We start from the raw sequence: 24,047 nt of genomic DNA, 5'->3' as shown, positions 1-24,047 counted from the left end.
ATCTAGAGGGCTGAAGGCCAGAGAGCAGCAGAGGGAGTTGCTTGCTGACATCTAAGATGGAGAGCCAAAACCAAGGGTCAAAAAAGGCAGAAAGCAAGGGAACAGCCTAGGGGCTTCCCATGAGCACCCATGAGCTGGACCGAGGGGAACAGGGAGAAGGCCAGGGGAACAGAGGGATGCTCCCCCAGATCTTCCAGAAGAGAGGCTGTGGCGGTTTCTGCTGAGAAGACTGGAGTTCCTTTCTGACTGAAGCGGCTGGAGTGTCTGTCCTGGCAGAGGTACGGAAGAGGAACAACTAAGAGCCTAGGTGTAGTGGAAGACATCAGAGTATGGTATGGTATGGTATGGTATGGAAGGACTCCCAGCAGTGAGGCTACTTTGAGTGCCTGTAGGGAAGAGCAGGGTTCTTAATAAGGTCTGCTCTAGAGTAAGAAGAGCTGTGCCTAATTGGTGGCCTGTGGGAAATGGATTATGGTGGGAACTTCTTGTTGGGGATTATTTGATCTACTTTTTGGTAATTAACAGGCCCCAAGGAGGGGGAATCATTAAGGCAAGAGAGTTGTGTGGTTATTGAGGACTCTGAAAGGGAAAACTGGGGTGGCTAATGCAGGAGCTTCAGGAACTTTAGGTAGGGCTGCTCTATTCCAGGTGGAAGAAAGGAAGGAATATTATCCCCACTTTACAGATGGAGAAATGAAGCAGAGAGATTAAGAGTAAAATTTTCAAAAGCCAAATTTTAAAAGGTATTTAGGTGTCTAAATATGCAGATAGGTGACTAGAGGGATTTTCAAGAGGGCCCAGGCACCTAGCCACTTCTGAAAATCCCATTTGGCACCTAGTGACATCTTTAGGTGCCTAAATACCTTTAAAAATCTGGCCCTAAATGACTTAGATGGTGTGACAGAGTGCTGGGCAACAGCAGCTGAGCCAGCCCTCTGGTCACTGCACCTCTACTTAATTACTGTAGAGCAGACCTGATTAAGAAGAGCTGTGCCTAACTGATGGGTTGAGGAGAACTAAGATGCTAATTAGGCCATTAGGCAGGGCATACAAAAGGTACAGGAAGGAAGTGGGAAAGGAAGTATGAGAGATCTAGATCCATCACTCTTCCCTGCCTGCCTCCAGAGCTGAGGGCTCCCTAGGACTATAGGGGTTAGGCTGTATAGTGAATAAGGATGGTGGATATTAATATTGTAAATAAACTGCACCAGGTATTTTACCAACAAAAAGGGCTCTGAGCTGTTTGTATGCTTGAGCAGAGGCAGGAGGAAGTGGGCCCTACCACAGAGGGCTAAATCCATTTTCAAAAGTGACTGAGAACTTAAGAGCCATTGACTTTCAGTAACACATGGACTCCTAAGGGTATGTCTACAGGCTGGCCCATGCCAGCTGACTTGGGCTTGCAGGGCTCAGGCTAAGGGGCTGTTTAACTGCAAGGTGGACATTTGGGTCAGACTGCAGCCTGGGCTCTGGGGCCCTCCCATCTCACAGGGCTTCTAGCACTGTGAGCCTGAGTCAGCTGGCATGAGATAGCTGTGGGTTTTTAATTGCAGTGTAGACACACCTTAAGTGCCTAAATCACTTTTGAAAATGGGACTTAGGCCTTGCAATACTGAACTCAGCAATGGTTAAATACCTTTAAAGATGTGGACCTTAATCTCATTGAAAGTCAATTGGACTTAGACATCTAAGTGCCTAAGTCACCTTTGAAAACGGTCCTTTTGAAAATGTTACCTTTAGTGATTTGCCCAGGGTCACACAGGGAATCAATGCAAGAGCCAGGAGTTGCATCCACAGCTCCTGCATCTGAGTCCAATACCATAACCACAAAACCATCCTAATTTTTTTAGAGTCCAACTGCATTTTAAAAACATATCAAAGTTCTGGTCTTAGATATTTTAAATCTAAATCTAGGGACCGAATGGCTCGGCAGCAGTTCTGCAGAAAAGGACCGAGGGGTTACAGTGGAATAGAAGCTGGATATGAGTCACCAGTGTGCTGTTGTTGCCAAGAACGCCAATGGCATTTTGGGATGTATAAGTAGGGGCATTGCCAGCAGATAAAGGGACGTGATCGTTCCCGTCTATTCGACATTGGTGAGGCCTCATCTCGAGAACTGTGTCCAGTTTTGGGCCCCACACTACAAGAAGGATGTGGAAAAATTGGAAAGAGTCCAGTGGAGGGCAACAAAAATGATTAGGGGACTGGAACACATGACTTATGAGGAGAAGCTGAGGGAACTGGGATTGTTTAGTCTGCGGAAGAGAAGAATGAGGGGGGCTCTGATAGTTGCTTTCAACTACCTGAAAGTGGGTTCCAAAGAGGATGGATCTAGACTGTTCTCAGTGGTAGCTGATGACAGAACAAGGAGTAATGGTCTCAAGTTGCAGTGGGGGAGGTTTAGGTTGGATATTAGGAAAAACTCTTTCACTAGGAGGGTGGTGAAACACTGGAATGCGTTACCTGGGGAGGTGGTGGAGGTATCTCCTTCCTTAGATATTTTTAAGGTCAGGCTTGACATAGCCCTGGCTGGAATGATTTAGTTGGGGATTGGTCCTGCTTTGAGCAGGGGGTTGGACTAGATGACCTCCTGAGGTCCCTTCGAACTCTGATATTCTATGAAATTGTGCATCAAAGATAAATAATGATAGCAGCCAGAATGCAAATGCTGTATCTGAAGAGAATAACGCCCTTCTGAAGGCAGGAGAAATTGTCAAAGTTAAATAAAAAATTAAGAAGCCATTCTATGGGCTGCAGAGAAGTTAGACTGTGAGACAGTCCTTAGGGTCAAGAAATTTTAGAATCATTTTGACTGAAATAGTAATCTGATTCTGCTTCCCCAGAAAACACTTATCCTGTGGTGAAATATATTGCCATTGTACATGAACACCCGTACCTCTCATTTAAAAGCAGAAAAATATTTTCCTCTCAACTGTCCTTATTAAAACAACTCCAGTGATTAACTATGGAACTTGCTTAAGCCTTATCATCTAATAACAAATCGGCAGCAAAGACAGCAGACTATCTCTGTTTGGTTTGGTTGTTTCCAAGCCAATAAACAATTGATGCATATTAGTGACTCAAAATGAAGATTTATATGCTCTTAAACATCAAAACAACGGCTGTAGTTGCAAGTAGTGCATTTAACAAATATTTATCTCACTTAAGGCCTTGGAATCTAGAAGATGGGGTTATTTTAGTACTGAAATGCCAAATAAAAATATGGATAACATTAATGAAGAATATGGCTACTACTAGATTCCCTCTCTGCCTTCACCGGGCCTCCCTCCATGGTTGCATTCATGGGGCATGGAATCTGCCATTTCTTATATTCTCTATGTTAGGATTCTTTGCTATCTTATTGACCTTGCCTGTCAAAATGAAAGATAAAGTACAGTTCTGTATTATGGGACAATGCTTTTGTTCTCATAACCAATTTACTGCCATATACTGTACAGTACTTTGGAAGTCAGACATGCAGTGCTTACTACTGGCAGGAGTATTATATCCCAACCTGCCGAAATGTGTCATTATCTCTGTGCCAAAATCCAGTTACAATTAAAGAAGAGCCAGAAACAAAACACCAGATCCAAACACTGCTGGACTTTGAGGAGGATTCAGTATTGTTATCTCTACCCCTGTCATGGGTCAAGCCAAAACCCTGGATGCAAACACCTGTCGTCTCCAGAGCTGGAATTAAAAATCTGGATCTGAAATTTGAAAAGCTGGCCTATCATTACTTCCAATGAGGTCGTTCCATAAAATATCACCAGCATTCCTATTAAGGAGTGAGGAACCAGTTGTAAAAAAGAAACCTGTACCTATCCAACAAAGCTTGGATTTAGTCAAACTCAAACTTACTTTCAGAGTGAAAAGGTTTGCTAAGTTGTGTATGTATTTCTACACTTCTTGACTTTACCTGGGAAAAAAAGATACTGAGATGAGTGACATGATGATTTCAGGGTACTTATATGGCCCTCATCTTCATAATATCTGAGTGCTTATTCCTATCCCAGTCCAAACCAGGACAGCATGAGTCTCTGTCCCCAGACAAAAGGGATATTTTGAACAAGCATCTGAACTTTTGGATGTTACTTAGATCAACCCTGCAAACTTTCTCCTCTTGAATAAATAAGCTCAGAATCATATTTTTGTTGCATGACTTAAGGATGACCCTGGTTAGCTTTGACTAATGTGATCCTCAGTCAAATAGGATATTGCTAGAGAAATTCCTGGCTTAGTTAATATCAGCAAGCAGTTCTTCTGGACTTTATTCGGAAGTCCAGATACAATCATATCATTGTTTATACACACTTCTTGAAACTCCATAACATTCTGAAAAATCTAGCAATTTACGCATTAATCAAACAGAACTAAAGATCTTTCACAGTACATAGGCATTATCAAACATTTATTAGTTGCACTATTTATTGTAAACAAATGTTATTTTTTGTTCTGTCACAAAATATCATTAATTTTATATTTAAATATTTTAAAAACTAAATTGCTTTATAATATGCATGTTAGAGGTACATTCTTACCCTGTGTTATAGAGCGAGGTAGAAGAACCTGTATTCAGGCATAAAAATCTCTCTCTCACTTTCACCATCTGCAAAATGAGGATAATATTTACCTACAACAGATCCACAGGAGATTTGCAATGATTGATGTTTGTACATGGCTTTGAAAATGTAAAATACTTTATCAATAAAAGTGCTAAGTATTGAGGTAAATATTTTAAAAAATGGGCACCTAAAGACAGGCATCTAAATGTACTGTCATCTTCCATTGGGCACCCAAGTTTTAAATTTTTGCCCTATTAGATCATTTTAATATTATTTTAGTGAAAACATTCTTGTATGGTCTTCCCTCCTTCTCCCTCCCACCCCCAAATTGCTTGCAAATGTCAATGCAAACACTGTGGTAATGTTATTATTAAAGTCATAATGTAGGGGGAGACTTTGGCAAAGCAGTAAACCACTATGGCTTATTGCTAAAAGCAGCCAAGACAGCAGGCTGTAAATTGGCCATTCAGCAGTCTCAGTTTAACCAAGGCAGGAGGGGAGGTGGGGGGGGTTTGGGTGCCACAGAAAGGGCAGCTTGACCCCACATCCTTCCTGATAAGAATTGTGTTGAAGTTGCTGATACATGCATCTTTGAAGAGCAGGATGTGCCCTAGGAATGTCTATTGGGGCCTCAAGGCTGCAAACTCTGGAAAAACTCATACCTGGTTAATCGAAGGAACCTCTCGCTTGACCATTGAAACTGCTTACTTAACAAGTTTGCTTTAACGGACATGTCATTCTATTACTAATGTATAAATAAGAGGGAAAAGTTTGAGGTGGGGGACTCTTCATGACTGGACTCTCCCTCTGGATGCATTTTGTGTTCCCCACTAGCAGACGGGCTGCCGTTGTGCCACTCGAGAGCCACACTCAGCTTTGATAATTATCAAGGGTTGGGGGAGTTTTACTAACCTGTTGCAGACATGTGTATAAGTGCTTGAGACTAAGTAAAGTTTAGCTTTAAGTGAAAGCACTCTTGTGTTGTCCTGTTTGTGCCAGCCATCTATCGGTTGGACGGCCATGTCTCCCCTGATTTATTTCCTGACACCACCTTGCACAGAGTAAAAGTTACCAAGAGCTTTAGGTTGAAAGAACCCCGGGTAAGAATAACAGCATTTTTGGGCCAAAATCGTCTGTGGTGTATGTCCCCTTAACTCAGAGCAAGTAAATCAGGGATAAATTTAGCTTGGTATAATTCAACATATAAAAGAAACTAACTTAAAGTTCAATAGGTAGGAGCCACAAGACAGCTCAATACTACTGTCCGGAAGTGCTGGCCACCTCCTACTGGTAGGTGGGTCACACGTGACATCTCTGGAAGAACTGTGTTTTTGGGGGGCATTCAGGGAAAGATAAAAACCAGTTATAGATTATTCTTGGGGCCCCTTTTGGGTGTGGATTGTTCATTCTCCATCATTGTACAACATTGTTTTCTCTCTTCAGGCTGATGAACTCCAACAGGGTTACACAGTCCTGTGAATGTACTGAATGTTGTAGTTGTTTTTCAGATGATACTACTTGGGTTTGTAGATGGAAAGGATATTCGGAGAATAAAGTGGCTAGATAGTCCCTGTTCCCAGATGGGCAAATGAGGGATTCTATGGATGTAGGACTTTGCTATCATGCTTTATTTCTGTATGAACTGAGAATCTCTGTGACTATGTATCCAGTCCTTCAAGTTCTCACTAGAGAGAATGGTCCATTAAAATCAATGCAACTATTGTTTATGGAGCATTTGCAGGACCATTTCCTAGGGTTGAAATTCCCGGTCTTCTGCAAATCAGATAAATTCCCTCTTTCTCTTCTTACCACTTCAAATATGAAGCTCTTTCCAATTTCAAGGACAAAATAATGTGAACAGTACACACCTGTCAAGCGACATAAGCAAACCTAGGAGGATAGATTGTGTATGTGATGAAAGGACCATAAATGTTAAAATATCTCCGCTACCTAATATGATAAACTTTTTTCCACCATCTCATTTTAAGGCTTAAATGGCTAGTCAGTTTACAACAAATAAAAGGAAACACTAATTTAAAGAGCCTAGGTTCAAACTGCAAAATTTGCTGCTGTGTGTTGGATCTGTTCCTGAATCTATGAAGTCAATGGGAGTTTTGCCATTCACGTCAATGGCAGCCAGATTAGGGCCATGGTAAAAAACACTCTGTCTTGAGATTACCATTTGAAAATGATAGCAGACTTAAATTTTGGACAACACATTCAGATGAAATATGGCAATTTTGGTCTTGGATAAATATTCATTAAAGCTGCAATTGGAACTTAATAGTCAAATAATATGAAAACATTTAATACTCCAAACAATTATATTTGAGATATTTCTTTGATTGTCTGAATTTCATTTAACATGATTTTTTTCTAGAAACTTCTGAATCAATTCTTTTAAGGATATTGCATCCTATTTCTCTTTGCATGAGGTATCTACTTATTTAAATTGCTCAGAAATTATTCAACTTGATCTTGCTAAATCATGAAAGAATTAAACATGACCTATATCACTTGGATATAGTTATGAAGCACCATCCTTGCACATCACAGAATCAATATAATAAGCAGGATGCCCAATCAATTGTATGTGCATTCAGTTTTATATCCTCATAATAATTTCATTTAATGTTAATGAAATTCTTTGCCAAAATAATTTTTTGTTTGCTGGCTTTGTAATAGAAATGACAAATCTATTTATACATAGTATTAGAGATAACAAGACTAATTACTCTTGAACAGTATTCCTTAAAAATAAGAGGCAAATAAGTGTGTATCTGGTATAATGCACTGCAGAGCTTGTGAGTGTTGTGCCTGTGTTGTGGTGCCAACTTAAAGCTCATTGAAATGCCAAACATTGCTCTTCCCTGTGCCATTGCACTTACAGATGCATGGTACCTCACAAACATCCATCAGACCTTTAGTATGTATTTTTGTATTCATGCTTTTAATAATGAATACTCCTTAATAGTTTACATCTTCATAGTATAATACAGACATTAACCAATTACTCTTTATCTAGTCTGAAGACATGACATTATTGACCTAAAACAGTGGTTCTCAACCAGGGGTATGTGTATCCCTGGGGGTATGAAGACATCTTCCGGGGGCGGGGAGGGGGGGTGGGAGAGGTACATAAATTCATCTATATATTTGCCTAGTTTTACAACAGACTACATAAAAAGCACTCGTGAAGTCAGTACAAACTAAAATTTCATACAATTACTTGTTTATACTGCTCTATATACTATACACTGAAATGTAAGTACAGTATTCATATTCCAATTGATTTATGTTATAATTATATGGTAAAAATGAGAAAGTAAGCAATTTTTCAGTAATAGCGTGTTGTGACAATTTTGTATTTTTATGTCTGATTTTGGAAGTAAGTAGTTTTTAAGTGAGGTGAAACTGGGGATACACAACACAAATCAGACACCTGAAAGGGGTACAGTCGTCTGGAAAGGTTGAGAGCCACTGCCTTAGAAATTTTAATATTCTGTATGAAATATCTGATCTGAAGCCCACTGAAGTCAGTGGAAAGACTTAGTTTTAATGGACTTTGGATCAGGCCCTAAAGCATTAATTCAGAAGAAAATCCCAATTCAGGAAGGGCACTTAAGCATGTGCTTAAGTCCCACAGAAGCCAATGCTTTCCTGAATGGGATTGTCTTAAGTAAGTGCTTACCTGCTTTTCTGAATTGGGTCCTAAGGCTTCCACCTACCAGCAGAGATACTTTAGGAACACTTTTGCTGATACAGACTAACACTGCTACCACTCTGAAACCTGTTCCCCAGGCAGTGGGTGATGGGTATTCCTGATAGCTGATGACTACACACATTGAAATGCAAGTCGTTGCATGCTTAAATTCAGTTCTGCCTGAAAATGAACTGCACTGAACAATTCACCAGTCAACACAACATTGACTGGAGAAAGGGGAAGTCCCTAGTATCACTTCAAAGTTATAGTGTCTTTCTATATGGAATATCTCAGCACAGACATGAGCACTGAACACCCCCCACTCCCATTGACTTCCTCTGGGGGTTGTGAGCCTTTTAGCACTTCTGAAGAACCAGATCAAAGGCTGAGCAACCAAAAATCTCAACATCTGGCCACTTTTGAAAATTGTGGCTGCAGTAATTTACCCTCACTAGATGGATGGCGTAAAGTAGGGAAGTAGCAGGATGCCCATCTTAACAATGGTAAACGGAGGCAGCCAGAGACAGTGACTTGGAGACAGGACAGGAACCCAGTTGCGGATCCGGTGCTTTCACCACGTGGCTGTCTTTTCCCCCGAGCGGGCTACTTTGTTGGAGCGTCCAGCATGGATCCAGCTGAGGCTCTGCCAGCCCCCGCGCCGTCCTGTACTCATCACCGGCCTGCAATCCGCCCCCCGAAGCAGCGTCAGCGGTGCCGCCTGCGTGTCCCCACCAGGCTCAGCCTCAGCCCCACCCGCGGGCTAATGACTCAGGCGGCGGGGCTCTCCCTTGACTTGCCTGGGGCCCGCCTGAACGGGCTCGCGCGTCTCCCAGTCCTGACGAGCAGCCAATGGGAAGTCTCCCCGGCCTCCCACACCCACTCCGGCTCCTTGGTGCGCGGGGGACCGCGTGGCGTCAGCCCGCGCCCCGACCAACCAGCGCCCGCCTCACCCAGCGCCCGCCGGCCTCTCCCCCACCGCCCTGCCTTTAAGAGCCCGCGAGCCGGAGCCGGGCGGCGCAGGTCCTGGAGCGGGCGCTGCTCCGAGCTGTCCGGGGCCGCCACCAACCGTGCTCGGAGGAGGGCGTGGACAGCGCCTGGTCCCAGCCGCCCCGGAGAGCTCCGCGCGGGGGCTGAGCTACACCAGGTCCCCCAAGTGGTCCCCACCCCCTTCCCCGCAGCTTTAAGGGCTCCTTGCCCCCGGGGGCTCTGTACCCCGTGAGCCGGCATGCTGGCTTTCCTGGCGGGGCTGCTGCTCTCCCTCGCCTCCGGGGCCAGCTGGCGGGGAGTGAGGGGCCAGGAGAGCCCCCCGGGGAGCCGCTTCGTGTGCACCTCCCTGCCGCTGGACGCTGCCCCCTCAGGCTGCCCGCTGCCCCCTGTCCCCATGCAGGGGGGCGCCCTCCCTTCCGAGGAGGAGCTGAAAGCCACCGTGCTGCAGCTGCGGGAGACCATCCTGCAGCAGAAGGAGACCATCGGCAACCAGCGGGAGACCATCCGGGAGCTGACCAGCAAGCTGAGCCGCTGCGAGAGCTTCCCCGGCCCCGACGGCAAGCCCGGCACTGGAGGGTGGAGGAAAGAGTTTGCCAAAGGCAAAGACACGATGGGGGACCTGCCCCGGGACCACACCCAGGTCATCGACCAGCTGAGCCGGACCATGCAGACGCTGAAGGACCGGCTGGAGAACCTGGAGGTAGGAGATGCTCCGGGACAAGCTAGAGCCCGGCTGGATGGGGAGCTGTCCCCGGTGCTGCAAAGAGGGCAGCGGCGGCGGCTGCTGCTGTGTATGTCCGTATAGCATTTTTAATCCGCGGTGCCATGTCCACGGCAGCGCCAGGCTGTAACGAATAGCCCTGGGGGGACTGATGTCACCCACTGAAAATACACGGCCTCTTTCGGAAGGGCAATTCACGAAGTTGCTCCCAGTCACAGACTGAAAGGAACCGGCATCGCTTCCCAGAAGCTACAGATGGTTCATCCTGCAGCTGGGGCTCGCCAAGAGCCTTTATTTAGTCCACTTCTGGGTCAATCAGTTATCTAGTCTCCCCCCTCTCTTCTTAGGGGCGACTCTAAATATATACCCTAGTGTAGTGACAGCGAGGGCCCACGTTTCCTTTGAGGCATAGGAGGGGAGGTTTGAGAAGAGAACTGGATGTGGGGACTGTACTTTCTGAATAAAAGGGTGCTTTAGACCGGCAATCTGCGGTGCAAGCCCTTGTGCTGGGTGCATGTTAAATTGTTAATGAATTCCTTATGTGTTTATTTAAAGGGTGGGGGAGGAGGGGAAGTGACGCTGCAGGAGAGGCTACAGAGAATTGATTTGTTGTTTTTAGTTAATGGAAAATCGAGTATCCCTCTTAGTATGTCCCTGCCCTTAAAACGGAAGAGAAGAGATTTGTGGGTTTTATTTTCCTGCTGTTATGAGCTTAGCATCTGTTTTTAATATTTTTAAATCTCTGCTAGTGCTGAGAACGTGCCTGCGTAGGGCTTGGACTATGATGCCGACATGTCCGGCCATATGACCTTGACATAGGGTGCTGAACAAAACAGCAAGGCCCTTGAGAAAGTTGTGAAGTGTGGGTCATAAAGACCATAGGATGCTTTCATGAGAGCTGGTCGAGAGTGAAAGCCAGCCATTCAAAGAACGGTACAAATACAAAGCCTACTGAAATCCGTGTAAAGGCTCTAATTGACTTCAGTAAGGCTTGGGTCAGGCTCACAGTTAGACACAGCACTTGTGGCAACGTTTGCTTGGATGGAAACTTTTTTTTTCCAAGCAGAGTGTTGGGTTTTTTCCCCAGACCATGGCAGAATTCTAGGTGTTTTCTTCCCCCACCCCATTCTGATGTATGTGATTCCCAAGAGGATTTAAAATGATTTATTAAAAGTTCATGTCTAGTCAACCATTACTAGCTGTTCTTTAACCAGAATGGCTGTTGAATCTGTTTTAATAATACCTCCAATAGTATAGGTTTTAAAACATTTTTCAAGGCATTCCCTCATTGGCTACTTCCCCACATAGATTACAGTGCTTGGGCCTTGCCTGCTGCTGGAGATGAGGCTCTTCTGGAGTCACACTGTCTAGCATATTATGGGACTGTCCCAGAATATGATTCACTTGGCTTGAAGTAGGCAGGAGGATTGATATGGTAATAGATATCTGCTTAAAAATTACTTCCCAGAACTGTGTTTTGGGACCTAACCCACCATCTTGGAAACTCTCCAATTCACGGAAAGCTTGGTTCTCTAGAGCAGTGCTTGTAGCCAAACAGCTTGCATTGCTTAGAGGACGAGCGGACTGCTTCCAGGGATAGACGCTTGGCACAGTGACTCGGCTGACCTGGCAGCTAGAGAGCACATAATCTTTCAGAAAAGATGGACCTCAGGTAAATTTGAAAAGATTTGGTCTTTGATTTAATTTCTAGCAGATGGAAACTGAGATGTCATTCTTTTCTCCCCTCTGCCCTATTCCTTTCTTTCTTTACCCTCCCTTTCCGTTTCTTTGTTTTGTTCTCTCTAGTTCTCCTGTTCTCTTTGGAAGAGAACATTCAATAAAAAATAAATAAAATTTTAAAAAGGGCTGCTTCTCAAGGACAACTTTGAAAGCTTTTCCTGTTCAGTGAAACATTAGTCTATTATGCTGCTATTTTTTGAAGCATCTCATGATGGCATTATAATTTTGGTGGGGAAAACAAGCTCTGGCACTAAAATGTCCATAGAAGATAAAACTCTTGGTTTCTAACTGTAATTTAAGTAAATCAGAGTCATTTGGGATAAAGGCTAGCCCACTTTGACAGCTTAAACAAATAACTTCCATAATGGGTCACTTTCAGAATTGATTTGATTAAACATCTGAACTCTTGTTTGTTAAATCATTCACTATTACCAAATTAAAATACCCCAAATGTCTATTTTGATTTTTTTAAAGTAATCAAAACATTTTCTTGGTATAATTTACTCTGCTTTAGTGTCTTGTAATGTCATTTTTCATTTTTTTTTTCATTTTTTAAAAATGTGCAACATGTAGCTATTTGAAATACATCAAACTTGGCTTCTTGAATTTATTTTATTGAACGATCTTTCTTAAATGTATGACCTTTCATTGATATGAAACAAGGGAAGCATTAAACAAATACATTGGTATTAAAGAAATGAGTCTATTTCTTTCGTTAGCCTGATGAAAGGTTTGAACATGACGTTGCTTTTTAGCATTTCTATTATACTTTCAGGAGAGCTTAGTGTTCTGGGTTTGAAAACTGCTTTCTTCCTTGGTCATGAGCAGACCCACATTTCACAATTTTTGCTTTTTCAGATATGGCATGAAATCTTTCTTTTCTTTTTTCCTTGAAGCATCAACTCCGAGCCAATGTGTCATATGCAGCCCTGCCTAATGAGCTTCGAGAGATGCTTCAAAGGAGGCTTGGAGATCTAGAGCGCCAGCTTTTAAGCAAAGTGGCTGAACTTGAGGATGAGAAATCCCTGCTTCATAATGAAACTTCAGCCCATCGGCAAAAGACAGAAACAGCCCTGAGTGCATTGCTAGAAAGAGTTTCTGAACTGGAGAAAGGTAATTTAGAAACAGAATTTAAAGCCTTCCCTGAATTTTCCTGTTTAGCTTTCCTCCTTTTCTGCTGCAGTATTAAAACTCAGCATGGTCTTGTGCTGAGGGACTGGACTATGTATCTGGAGATCTGGGTTCAATTCCTGCCTCTGTCACAGACTTATTTGACAAATGACTTTGTCCGTACAGTTTCCCATCTCTAAACTGGAAAAAATACTAGGGTTTTGAAGATGATCCCTTAAAGTTTGTTGGATGCTAAGATATGGGGGCCATCTAAATGGAGAAGGGGAAAAAGGCAATTCTCCTCAAAAGTGCTTTTGACACTTTATTAGATCACATGATTTTAGTGCAGATAAAGTTAGTGAACACAAGTTGCCTATTGGCATAGGCTGCTGCAGCTAGCTTCACCCTCTAGATCTGCAAGCACTAATTATGCCACTAGCCCCTTTCCACTTTTTCTGTTGAATACACCATTGAGACACAACCTTTGGTTTTCATTAGTGGTGAACATTGCCTCTGAGATTCAGCAGACCTTGAAGCATGTGTCCTATCCCAAATGTGCAACCTTCAGGTTTTACAATGGATTACACGTGGTGCCACTGGGAGACTTTTAATCCTAATCATTTAATCAGATATGTAGATTAATTATTACTGGGGACTGCATGTGTGAGTGCTCCACTTATTTAACTTACAAATGCATGTGGCAATGAACGACAAAATGAAACTGTCGGTAAGGACAATATACCAACAGAGAACTGCATAGCATTAGATTATCCTTAAATAATCTTTATAAGAACAGCAGGGTTGGACAAGAACTTGCTTGGGTGAATGGGCTGTCTGCTTAAAAACAAATTGCACGTTTTTGAAAATATACCCATTACAAACATACACATCTCATGAATTTTAAACTACAGACTAATGGATCCATTTGTTCAGTACTGGGCATATTCTTTTCATTTAAAAATGTGCAAAAAGATGTCTAACTAGTCACTTAACATTTTCCCAATATCAAAACTGAAGTCTGAGCTGCAGTGAAAATGTCTGAGATGTAATAAGCTTGGAGCAATGAACCCTTCCAAATTAACAAGTTTCTCTAGAACCTTTTTAACAAAGACTGTCTATAAAAGTGCCTTGAATTGCAAACTTACTGACACTTGTAATACTGGGCCAGAAATAGTGTGTCCCTATAGGACACAGGTCTTCAGAGAGAAGTAAGAGTCCAATATCCAGTGCTTATAACTCTTTGGGGGACTAAAAACAGCTGAGAGAACTTTTAAAAAAAGCTGATCTCCCAAAGATTTCTAAAGTGTTGATGTGTTTGGCGCCAGGAATTGGGAGATGTGGGTTCTTATCCTGGCATTGTTACTTTTCTCTGCAATTCTGATGCAACTCACTTAGCCTTTCCTGTGCCTTACTTTTCTCCTTCTGTAAAGTGGAGGATAATACTTGCTGTGTTTAATTTTTGAGACTAAGAAATTCAGTCCATTAATGTTTGTGAAGCCCTTTGGGATGCTGTAACAAAAGGAGCAGTACAAGTGCCAAGTATTAACTTTAAAGTGCGGGTCCATTTGCAATCTATTTCTGGGCAATAGATTGTCAACCATCCCACAGTGCCACAATCTCTGGACCTTGTATTTGTCCTGGCAAAAGAATCTTTTGTAAAGGGTAGTAGGAGACTCTGGAAGAGTTCTGACTGGCTCTTGATTTTTTGATATGGAGGTGTAACAGATGATTGTGGACTCCAAGGACTTGCCTACCTGGTGAAGTAAAGCACACTAAGGGTGATTTCTAAAGCACACTGATGTGTGGCTCATTAATTAGTCTGTATAGACCCTGCTGGTGCACACCAAAGGCTCCATAGGACACTTTAACATAGCGCTATGTTAAAATGCGCCAGAGAACGTTTAGTTAGACTGCACGCCACTGTCTCTTACCATGTATATGTAACCTAGCACCTACCATTACAGCTGCAAATGTCTTTCTTTTTGTTCGTTATCATAGTCAGGGCTGGTAGCACCACCTATATGAGAGGCTGCCTGACACTCCCCAGGATAAGACCCTGTTTTTAGTTGCTTTTGGCTTTTCCAAACAACTGTTTGGGGTTTGCAATTTTCCAGGCCATGCTGAATGGCTTTGGCTGAAGTTCTCAAAAATATAAATAAATAAATCAACCATTTTGAAGATCGAGGGTAGGGGAATTTGGCCATGTTAAATTCTAGTTCTAGTTCCCCATGCTTTGGAGAAATTTGTCAGAAGCATGACCATTGTCAAGCATGTGCCTTTTGATAGCCCCCATGAAAGTTTGGCCAAGTTATACGTCTTTGAAAAATCAGTTTGCACATGTTTAGTGGTGAATTCTTTGATTTGTAGCAGTTACATTTTTGAAGATGCCATCCTCACTGAGCATGCTTGAGCCTTGGAGCACCTGCTGACTAGGCTGTGCATGCACTATCCTCAGACAAACTGAGCATGCTCCCTGGAGCCCATAGCTACAGGGGTGAAGCCAGACTTTCCCTGTAATTATTGCTCCGAGCTGCTCTGGTCATGGCTGGGGCCAGGCACTGGAACCAAGAGCGGGGAGCCTGTCTCTCCTGTGCTCTTGGTGACCTTCCCACCTTTGCCTGGCTGCTAACAAGGGGAATGTAGAGGAGGAAGCCATGTGATCCACATGCAGAGGGGACGAAAACCAGACCTGGGAAAGGAGTTGATTGGGGCAAGGAGTCTGAGACTCCCTCTGGAAGGAGGGGAAAAGCTAGGACTGGTTGGCTAAGGAGAGTGGGACTGGGAGGCAGTGAGAAGTGGGGTGGGGTGGAGTGGAAGAACCAGAACCAGTTGGTCAGGGGAACACAGACTGAGTCTGGCTGGACAAGGGGACCAAGAACCAGTGTGTCAGGGAATTGGAAGGAACCAGGGCAGAAGGGAGGAGAAAACCGAACTGAGGAGGAGCTGGTGTGTGAGGGAGAACTGGGATTGTCTGGCCAAGAGACTGGGGCAAGAAGCTGTGGAGGATTATGGGTAGGGGCAAGACTGAGATTGGATAAGGAACCTGGAGAGGGAGACTGGGCCTGGGAGACAGTGGAGGAGATGGATCAGAAGAGGAGTTGGTGGGGGGAGGAACTAGGCTGGGCAAGGAGACTAGCCCTAAGTGTAGGGAGGGGGAGATTAGGAGTGTTTGTGCGGCAGGGTGAGGGGGTGATTGAGACCTACAACTGTCTGGACAAGGAGATTAGGGCTGAGACACAAATCTTGAGTAATGAAGACTGGGAATGGTAGGAGAATGAGCCAAAGGTGGGGAAGAGTAGGACAGGGAAGGGGGTCATGCTTCTGGGGAAAATGCACAGAAGAGTCTGTGCCCACTAGAGCACCCCCCCTCCAGAGCCTGGAATGGAACCCAACATTCCTGAGTCTTGCCATTCCCCTGCTGGCAGCATATATCTGTGACCTGGCATACTGGCAAAGTATGTCTCAACCCTCTCCAGTGCTGGTCCACATAGTGGATGGGTCCTACTATTGCTATCGGTTACTTTGTTAGCACAAGTGGCAGAGGTCTGTGTGGTGGATCTAAAAGTTCCCTGCTGATTATGATGCCAGGTAGAATTTCTGAGGTTTATTCTTTTCTTTTTCTTTCCCCCAGTTTGCTTTAAAAAAAAACCTAGGAAATTACAAAAACTCATGTTAAAAGTCAAGGAAGTTAGGAAATACCAGAATTAAGATTGCACAGGCAACCCTAATTTGGTCCCCTTGTATCCTAGCACATTATGCACAGTCTTTAATTACATGCTCACATATTATTTCCACATGATCCTTGCCTTGTTCAGTGCACAGACTAGACCTTCTCTGGGGATGAATTGGGGTTGTGTAGTGAAGGAGGCTATTACAGAAATTTGAAGGTGAGTAAATGAGGCAGAGGACTTCAGGAAGAATAAAGAAGGTATGATGGATAAGGCAATTGTATATTGCCCTGGAGAACTGGATTCGATCCCTGCTTCCTATATATGTGATGCTGGGCAAGTCAAACCAAGCTTTTCACAGGGAGTCATGAAATGTTTTCCTCCTCTTTCTGGGTGCCCAACTGGACCCTGCGGTCTAATTAGCAGAATTGCTGAGCACTCGGGGCTGTAACAGAAGGCAATGGGAGCTGTGCTTTTGAAGTGCTGTATAATGCTAAGTATTAGAGCTCATCAAAAACATTTGGACACAATTTTCCACTGGACAATACCATTTAGTCAAAATCAAAACCTATTGTAGTAATATGTTGATTCTGATGAAACTTTCAACAGGAAAAAGTTGAAATAATTTAAGTCAATTTTGTTTTGACTTTTGTATTACATTAAGATATCTACATTATGTTGTATAATAAAAGATGAAATAAACCAAAATTATCAAAGAGAAGTGTCTTGTTAGTGCCAATTTTTGTGAATTCTACAATAAGCCTCAAACTTTCTTCATTCCAGTTCAGAATGAATCTTAAAAATAAAACAAAACAAAAAAACCCCACCTTCCACAGAATGGAAAGTAGGTACTCTGAGATCTGGATCTAGTCATGTTAAATTGGTCTCCCAGACCTAGTGAATACTTCCCCTTAATCTCTCTGTGCTTTTGGTCCTCATCTCTAAAATGGAGACCATGATACCATCTCATCTTGCAGGGGGTTTGTCAAGATACATTAATGTTTGTGAAGCACTCAGATACTAAAGTGGTGAGTGCCATAGAAAAGGCCATGGGGAAAATAATTTAGTTTTTAGAGCTGCCTTTGAATAATGGGGAGTAAATTAGGTCTAGGCCACACACTGGACAACAAGGAGAATTCAAAATATAAATAGCTGCTTATTGAGCGCTGTTCATTCTGTGCACTGAATGAGGCAGGAATCCTATGGAAAAACAGTATGTGATCATATAATTAAAGACTCTATTAGAACAAACACACAAGGGAGGCAAATTGTTCAACCTTAATGTAGGTTTGTGCAACCTACATGCTATTTGAACATAGCCTGTGTGTAATTCCTTAAATCAGTCAGTTAGAAAATAACCTGTCTTAACTGAGTTCAGCTTTAGATAAGAAGTCATTTAAAACGCATGTAAAGCTTTTTTTCTCTTTCTATAACCATAGGAAGCAGTGCTTTTAAATCACCAGACGAATTCAAGGTCGGTCTCCCTCTTCGCACAAATTATTTATATGGGAAGATCAAGAAGACTCTGCCAGAGTTGTATGCCTTCACTGTGTGCTTGTGGCTGAGGTCAAGTGCTTCTCCTGGAATTGGAACACCATTCTCCTATGCTGTCCCTGGGCAGGCTAATGAAATTGTGCTGATAGAATGGGGGAATAATCCAATCGAATTACTAATTAATGACAAGGTGAGAACTAACTACTTTCTTGTCTAGAATAGACAGCCCAGGTAAACGGAGATATTTTAAGGCCTGAATCTGCACTATAAAAAATCTCAGGTAACTTTTCGACTGACTTCAATGGCAGCAAGATCAGGGCACTAAAGTTTAAAATAAAAAATGTACGTACTTTCACAGAATGGCTTTGAATAAAATTAGGTGATGCTTTTGTTCATGAGAATAGGTAATGTGGTATAGCTGGATAGGCTTCACCTATGCTTGTACATTACAATTACAAACATTTAGAAATCCTGGGTCTGAGTCGCCTCTCATTCACACCATTTTAAATCAGGAGTAACCTCTTTGAAGTTAAACCAGTTTAGAGCCTGTATAAAAGAGATCATAGTCAAACCAATTACGTTCTTTTTAAATTAATAGGAATTTAATATATCAGGTTAATTTTATGCCAGTTTCATTCTGAGAGCAAAGAGAATAAGGCATATGTCAGACTTATTTTTTTATTTTTTAAAGTATTCTACTTACTAGGTCTTCAATTTATGTCAAACTTTTCCAACTGTTGTCTTTGTCTATAAGAAGTTTAATTATCAGGGACCTCTCCTACAAAGTGTCAAACACACAGTAAAGGTGCTCGGCACATTGCAGAATCAAGCCTGAGAAGAAATACTAAAACCCAACTTTTCAAAATTAAGTACCCTGAACATCTCCCCTGACCCCCACCCGTAGTTTGGGCTAGCTGTCAAAAGAAATTGATTTAGAACTTGTAAACCTCAAATTATGTCATTACACTACTTACCTGAGTAAAAACTAGATTGTTCAATAATGGCTGAAGTGAGTTTTATCAAAACTTGGCATCTGGCACTGTTCTGTGTGCACAGAGGGGTGGAAATCTCATAAACACCTAATCCCTGGGAGTATAGTGATAGGGTTGCTAAGATACCTACAGTACAATTCAGATGGTTCACAGTCCATGTAGTGGGTTAAGAAATACTTATTAAAATACCTTGTTAATATTTTTGGCTTGTGTATGTGGGGAGAGGGGGAAAGGAGGTTGTTAAGTTCTCTCTAATGTTCTCCCCATTTGTAGGCTTGTTAGCCTACACTGTTAACTGCTTGTGCAAGGCTAAAAATATTCTTCTACGCTAAGGGTTGATCCAAAGTCCACTGAAGCCAGTGAGTCTTACTATTGACTTCTGTGTTGGATTATGCCCATAAAGGGGCCTAAGCCTGTGCCCCTGGAAGCCCACAGTAAAGGTCCCATAGACAGTTTGAGTAGGAGGGGCTCAAGATCGATCTTGGCAAGTAGAGTGCAGCAGTATTTTCTACAAATGCCACAGGCAAGCCCCAGGATTGAAGGACTATCCTAGCACGAAAACTGAATGGAAGGTTAGAGCTAAGCATGAAGGGATTTCAACAACAAAGAAATGCTATGGACTAACCTGCAGCATCAGCAGGAATGGTGGTAGCCCAGGCTCTCGTACCTGTGGTATTTAGCCACAACTGGAGCAGAAAACATGTCTGTCTTGCTGAATTCCCAGTGCATTGAACATACCTCCACCCCTCCTTTCATTGAGATGATTCTCTTTTTAGCCATTTGCAGTGTAGCTGTAAACCTGGGACAATGTAGAATGACTTGTGTTTAAATTTTCTATGGGAATGAATGTCTGTCCTGTATCAGTGTATGAAGACACTAGAATAGTAATAAAGCCTTGGTCGGTTGCCATTATTCAAGGGCTGGCACTGCCAGACACAGGTCTCCGGTATTCATTATTGTTATCTACATGTAGGTTGCCCAGCTCCCTCTCTTTATTAGCGATGGAAAGTGGCATCATATCTGTGTCACGTGGACAACTAGAGATGGAATGTGGGAGGCTTTTCAGGATGGAGAGAAGCTCGGCACTGGGGAAAATTTAGCCCCTTGGCACCCAATTAAACCTGGAGGGGTCCTGATTTTGGGTCAGGAGCAGGTGAGTTGAAGAAAAATTTTTCTTATAAAAATAACCAAATCTCTCTCCCTTCTCTAAAAGCAGAAATTAAAGAAAAACCTACTGTTTACAAATAAAGTGAATTTGGAATTCATAGGACTGCCGTTGTCCAGTTATAAAATACCATTCCCCATGCTCCATGTGTAACATCTGAGATGCATGACAAAGCAACAGATATTTGGTGGAACCAGTACCTATTACCATGCTGTATTTCTCTTATTTAATATTTCCTATTGCAAGTCTTAATTTAATGCTAAAATATGAAGCATTGGTTCTGTTACTTTTGCCAGTGATTCAAGGCATTAGTCAGATATGAATCCTTTGAAACTGATTGCTGGCAGCTATATGGAGGCTAAATACTCTGTGGAAATAGGCTGAATTGGATCAGTTATGATGCATCTGCACATAGTGATGGACAACTGCTTGCAACAGTAGTTGCCGTGCCTCCAATCTTCAGGCCAGCGCAATTTGTTCCTCTTTCAGGGAGAGCACAAGGAGCCCCTTCCTTTTCCTTCCACCCCCTTCATAGCTAGAATATTGGCACTGTTCCTCTATGAATGCGTAGAGGAATCAAACTTTTATGGCAACTGAGCACTAAACCCAAGTAGGGGGCATAATGGAGAGGCTTGTGGCTGTGTCCGGGGTCCCTTCCTGCCCTGTCCCAGAGGCAAACCCACTGGAGGCTGAAGCACATGCTATGCCTTTGTAAAGGGGAAGAATAGGCCACTTTTCTCTGTGGTACTCGGAGCTCTCCAATCAGAAGTCATCCGACCACTCGCTATACAGTGACTTATGTAACCAACACGCTGCAAATTGTGATATTTGAATATTGGCAATGGCCTTTACTAATATTTTTTGTAAAACAGAAGATATCTTGCTATGAAATTGTCAAATTACCTAAGGAATAAATTGACAGATTTTGTGATCTTTTTCCATTGAAAAGGAAGTGAGATTCACTAAAATTATTGGCTGTAAACTAATTGCTCCTTGCTCATGTCAGTCGCTGCATAGTAGATGCTCAAGTTCACCATTAAAGCACTGGCGAGCTCTTCTGTAAAGCTTTCCCTCTGCCTACTCATACTATACTTGGCTCCAATCTGTACTGCCAACTCACTGTATAATCATGCCAACTCAGTGTAGCTCTTCGCCACTTGCTAGTGGCTGGACCATTTAAGGAGTCAGACTGCTATTACCTCCAACATGATGTTGGTCCTTTAATACAGGCAATAGAAGCTATACTTTTTTTTTTAAACCCAGAGGTCCTGGTTCAATCCCTGCAGATGACTGGTCCAGGGGCATGGTTATATTTACTACTATAATTGCATAAGGGCTCAAACCAGCACACTTTACACATGCATAGTTATCACTGAAGATAACAAAATCTAGTCTGGGCAAGCACTACCCAATCAGGCCTTAAATCAGCTCTAATATTTTTTTTTTAAGGCCAGCATCTGTATGCCTTGCTCCCAGAGGTGAGCATGAGTAGCTCCTCTGATTTATGACTTTACCCTCTTGCTATTGGAAATGGCGTTCACACTCTTGTGATACAGCACACCAGTTCTTTGAGACATGAGCTTCTAAATGCTTGAAAGAGCAATATTTTGTGAAAAGTAAAACAAAGACCATTTAGAAATCTTGGTGACTAGCATTTTGCACTTGCATTTCACCTATTGCGGGTAGTGTGGGTGGCTTCTGTAATTTTAAAGCACATGGAAAAACCTGTTCATCTAATTCTTTTATTTTTTATTCATAAAGGACACGGTTGGAGGCAGATTTGATGCAACTCAAGCCTTCGTTGGGGAGATGAGCCAGTTCAATATCTGGGACAGGGTCTTAAAAGCAGAAGATATCATGAATATTGCTAACTGCTCTACCAACATGCCTGGCAACATCATACCCTGGGTTGATAACAATGTTGATGTATTTGGAGGTGCAACTAAATGGCCTGTGGAGACATGTGAAGAGCGTTTGCTAGATTTATAGCTACAATCACTTTTCTATTTAAGTGCCCCATTTTATTAGGACAATCCTTGTAAGGTCTGTCACACTTATTTCCCTACCAAATGAACTGGGGGGTCGGGGGGGGGAAATCCTGAGTAAACTGCTTGGGGACAAATAAAGCTGGTAGCTCTTGGCATGAATCCTGAAGATGAAAGAGGCTCAAATAGCAGTTGTTTTAAGGTGGATCCAAAGATACCTATTGAGTTCAATGGACTTTGGATCAGGTTCTTGCTTGGTACATTAATTCTTCTAGGGGAATCTGTTTTGCAAATGTTACCTATATCAAGTGGAAAATTCCTTCTCTCTGATAACAGGCAAAATGTACACCTTGGTATTGAATCTCCCCTCCCCCCCCGTATTCAATTCTTTTACAACCTTTTTAAAGAAATGAGGTAATCCTTATACTGCATTTATCACACCGTAACTCAACACACCTGAGATCTGCAGAGAGCAGCAGCAGAGTAGCCACTACCCGCATTACAGAAGGTAATTGCTCTACAATTTAGACAAGTTAGAATCCTTGCCTTGTGGTATGTCATGACCGAAACACTCTGCCTCCTTCCCCAGACCTGAAGAAGAGCTCTGTGTAGTTCACAAGTTTGTACCTTCTTCCAACAGAAGTTGGTCCAATAAAAGATGATGACCCCCCCACATCTTGTTGCCTCTTTTAGGTCATGAGGGACTATATAATACAATGCAAATGCTATTCCACTCCAAATTCAGAGACCAGGCTAGATACTCAGCTGATGTAAATCAGCATGGCTCCATGAAATCAATGGAGCTATGCTGATTTATATCAGTTTATACCAGCTGATGTTCTGGTCCCCAGTCTGCATGTGTTCCCTCTGCTCCTCCCCACTCCCATGGATTAGGTGATGGTTGAATGACTGTACTTGTATTTTATGTAGGTTAATGAGTATGCTGCATTTATCTCTGATTTCAATCACTAGTCTTTTTCTTTTCTAAATACATATAAAATATTTCTAAGTGAATTTCAGTTTTACTCTGAAAGGCCTTTTTATAAGCAAGTGCCAAAGTTCAGTTTCCATTTGCTGAGAATCACTAATATATATATTTTTCCAACATAAGTCTCTATTGCAGACACTTCCTGTATTATGATGGTCCTATGTGCTATGACTAATGTGTTGGCTTTCAATTCTTGTTAATTGTCATGACTTCTGTAAGCATTGAGCTGACTTTACAAAGTATATTTTATTATGCTTTTTTCTTAATACTTTGGGGACAGAGTTGTATTTTCTTGGTATTTAGTGACTCTTTGGTTTGTGGCTTGCAGATAGCATATGTACTGTACCAGAAAGAGTTAATACTTATTGATTTAAAGAAAAATGATTTTTAAAAGAGGAAATTTATAAAGTTAAATACCATATTTTATTTTTCATCTTTTGAATTGTAAGAATCTCTATAGTTACAGTTCCATTTGTTGGATAAAGTTACATAATCCCACTAATGTAGTATGATCTTAAAGGAAAAATTCATACAACTTTTAATTAAAAAATGCACTGTAAAATCACTACTTTCCTTTATATTCTTGCAAAGTACCATCTGCTACTTCACAGTGCTATGATTTTAATCATTTTTTAGAGCTATAAACTGTGCCTCTTAAAAAAAAAAAAAAGTGGTCTTCTCAAATTATATTTCTATTTCCTTTATTCCAGAATGACATACAAACTACAGCCCCAATCCTGCACTGACTGACGTGTATGTACCCTGTACACCCAGGTGGCTGCAGTCACTATTAAGTGGCATGTAAAGTCTTTTGTAAAAAGGCATTTTCTTTCACCACTGTGGCACAGGGAGCCAGACCTACTGATAATATGCATGAGCTTCACTTGGGGAGTAGAGGGGGAGAGAACCCTAAGTACCAATGCTGGCAT

At 42.3% G+C, this 24,047-nt stretch overlaps 1 protein-coding gene across 1 annotated transcript; it reads left to right on the top strand.

Moving 5' to 3' along the window:
* The first annotated feature begins 9,129 nt into the window (after positions 1-9,129).
* NPTX2 (neuronal pentraxin 2) lies at positions 9,130-23,748 on the top strand. The gene is made up of 5 exons (XM_073362127.1): positions 9,130-9,955; positions 12,613-12,829; positions 17,934-18,178; positions 19,954-20,133; positions 21,907-23,748. Exons 1-5 carry the CDS (start codon positions 9,494-9,496, stop codon positions 22,132-22,134), a joined length of 1,332 nt encoding a protein of 443 aa, XP_073218228.1. The 5' UTR covers positions 9,130-9,493; the 3' UTR covers positions 22,135-23,748.
* Positions 23,749-24,047: the final 299 nt, after the last annotated feature.

Source organism: Lepidochelys kempii, chromosome 10 (assembly GCF_965140265.1).
Source record: "Lepidochelys kempii isolate rLepKem1 chromosome 10, rLepKem1.hap2, whole genome shotgun sequence".
NCBI classification, from domain to species: Eukaryota; Metazoa; Chordata; order Testudines; family Cheloniidae; genus Lepidochelys; species Lepidochelys kempii.
This window is presented reverse-complemented; position numbering and strand designations above follow the sequence as displayed.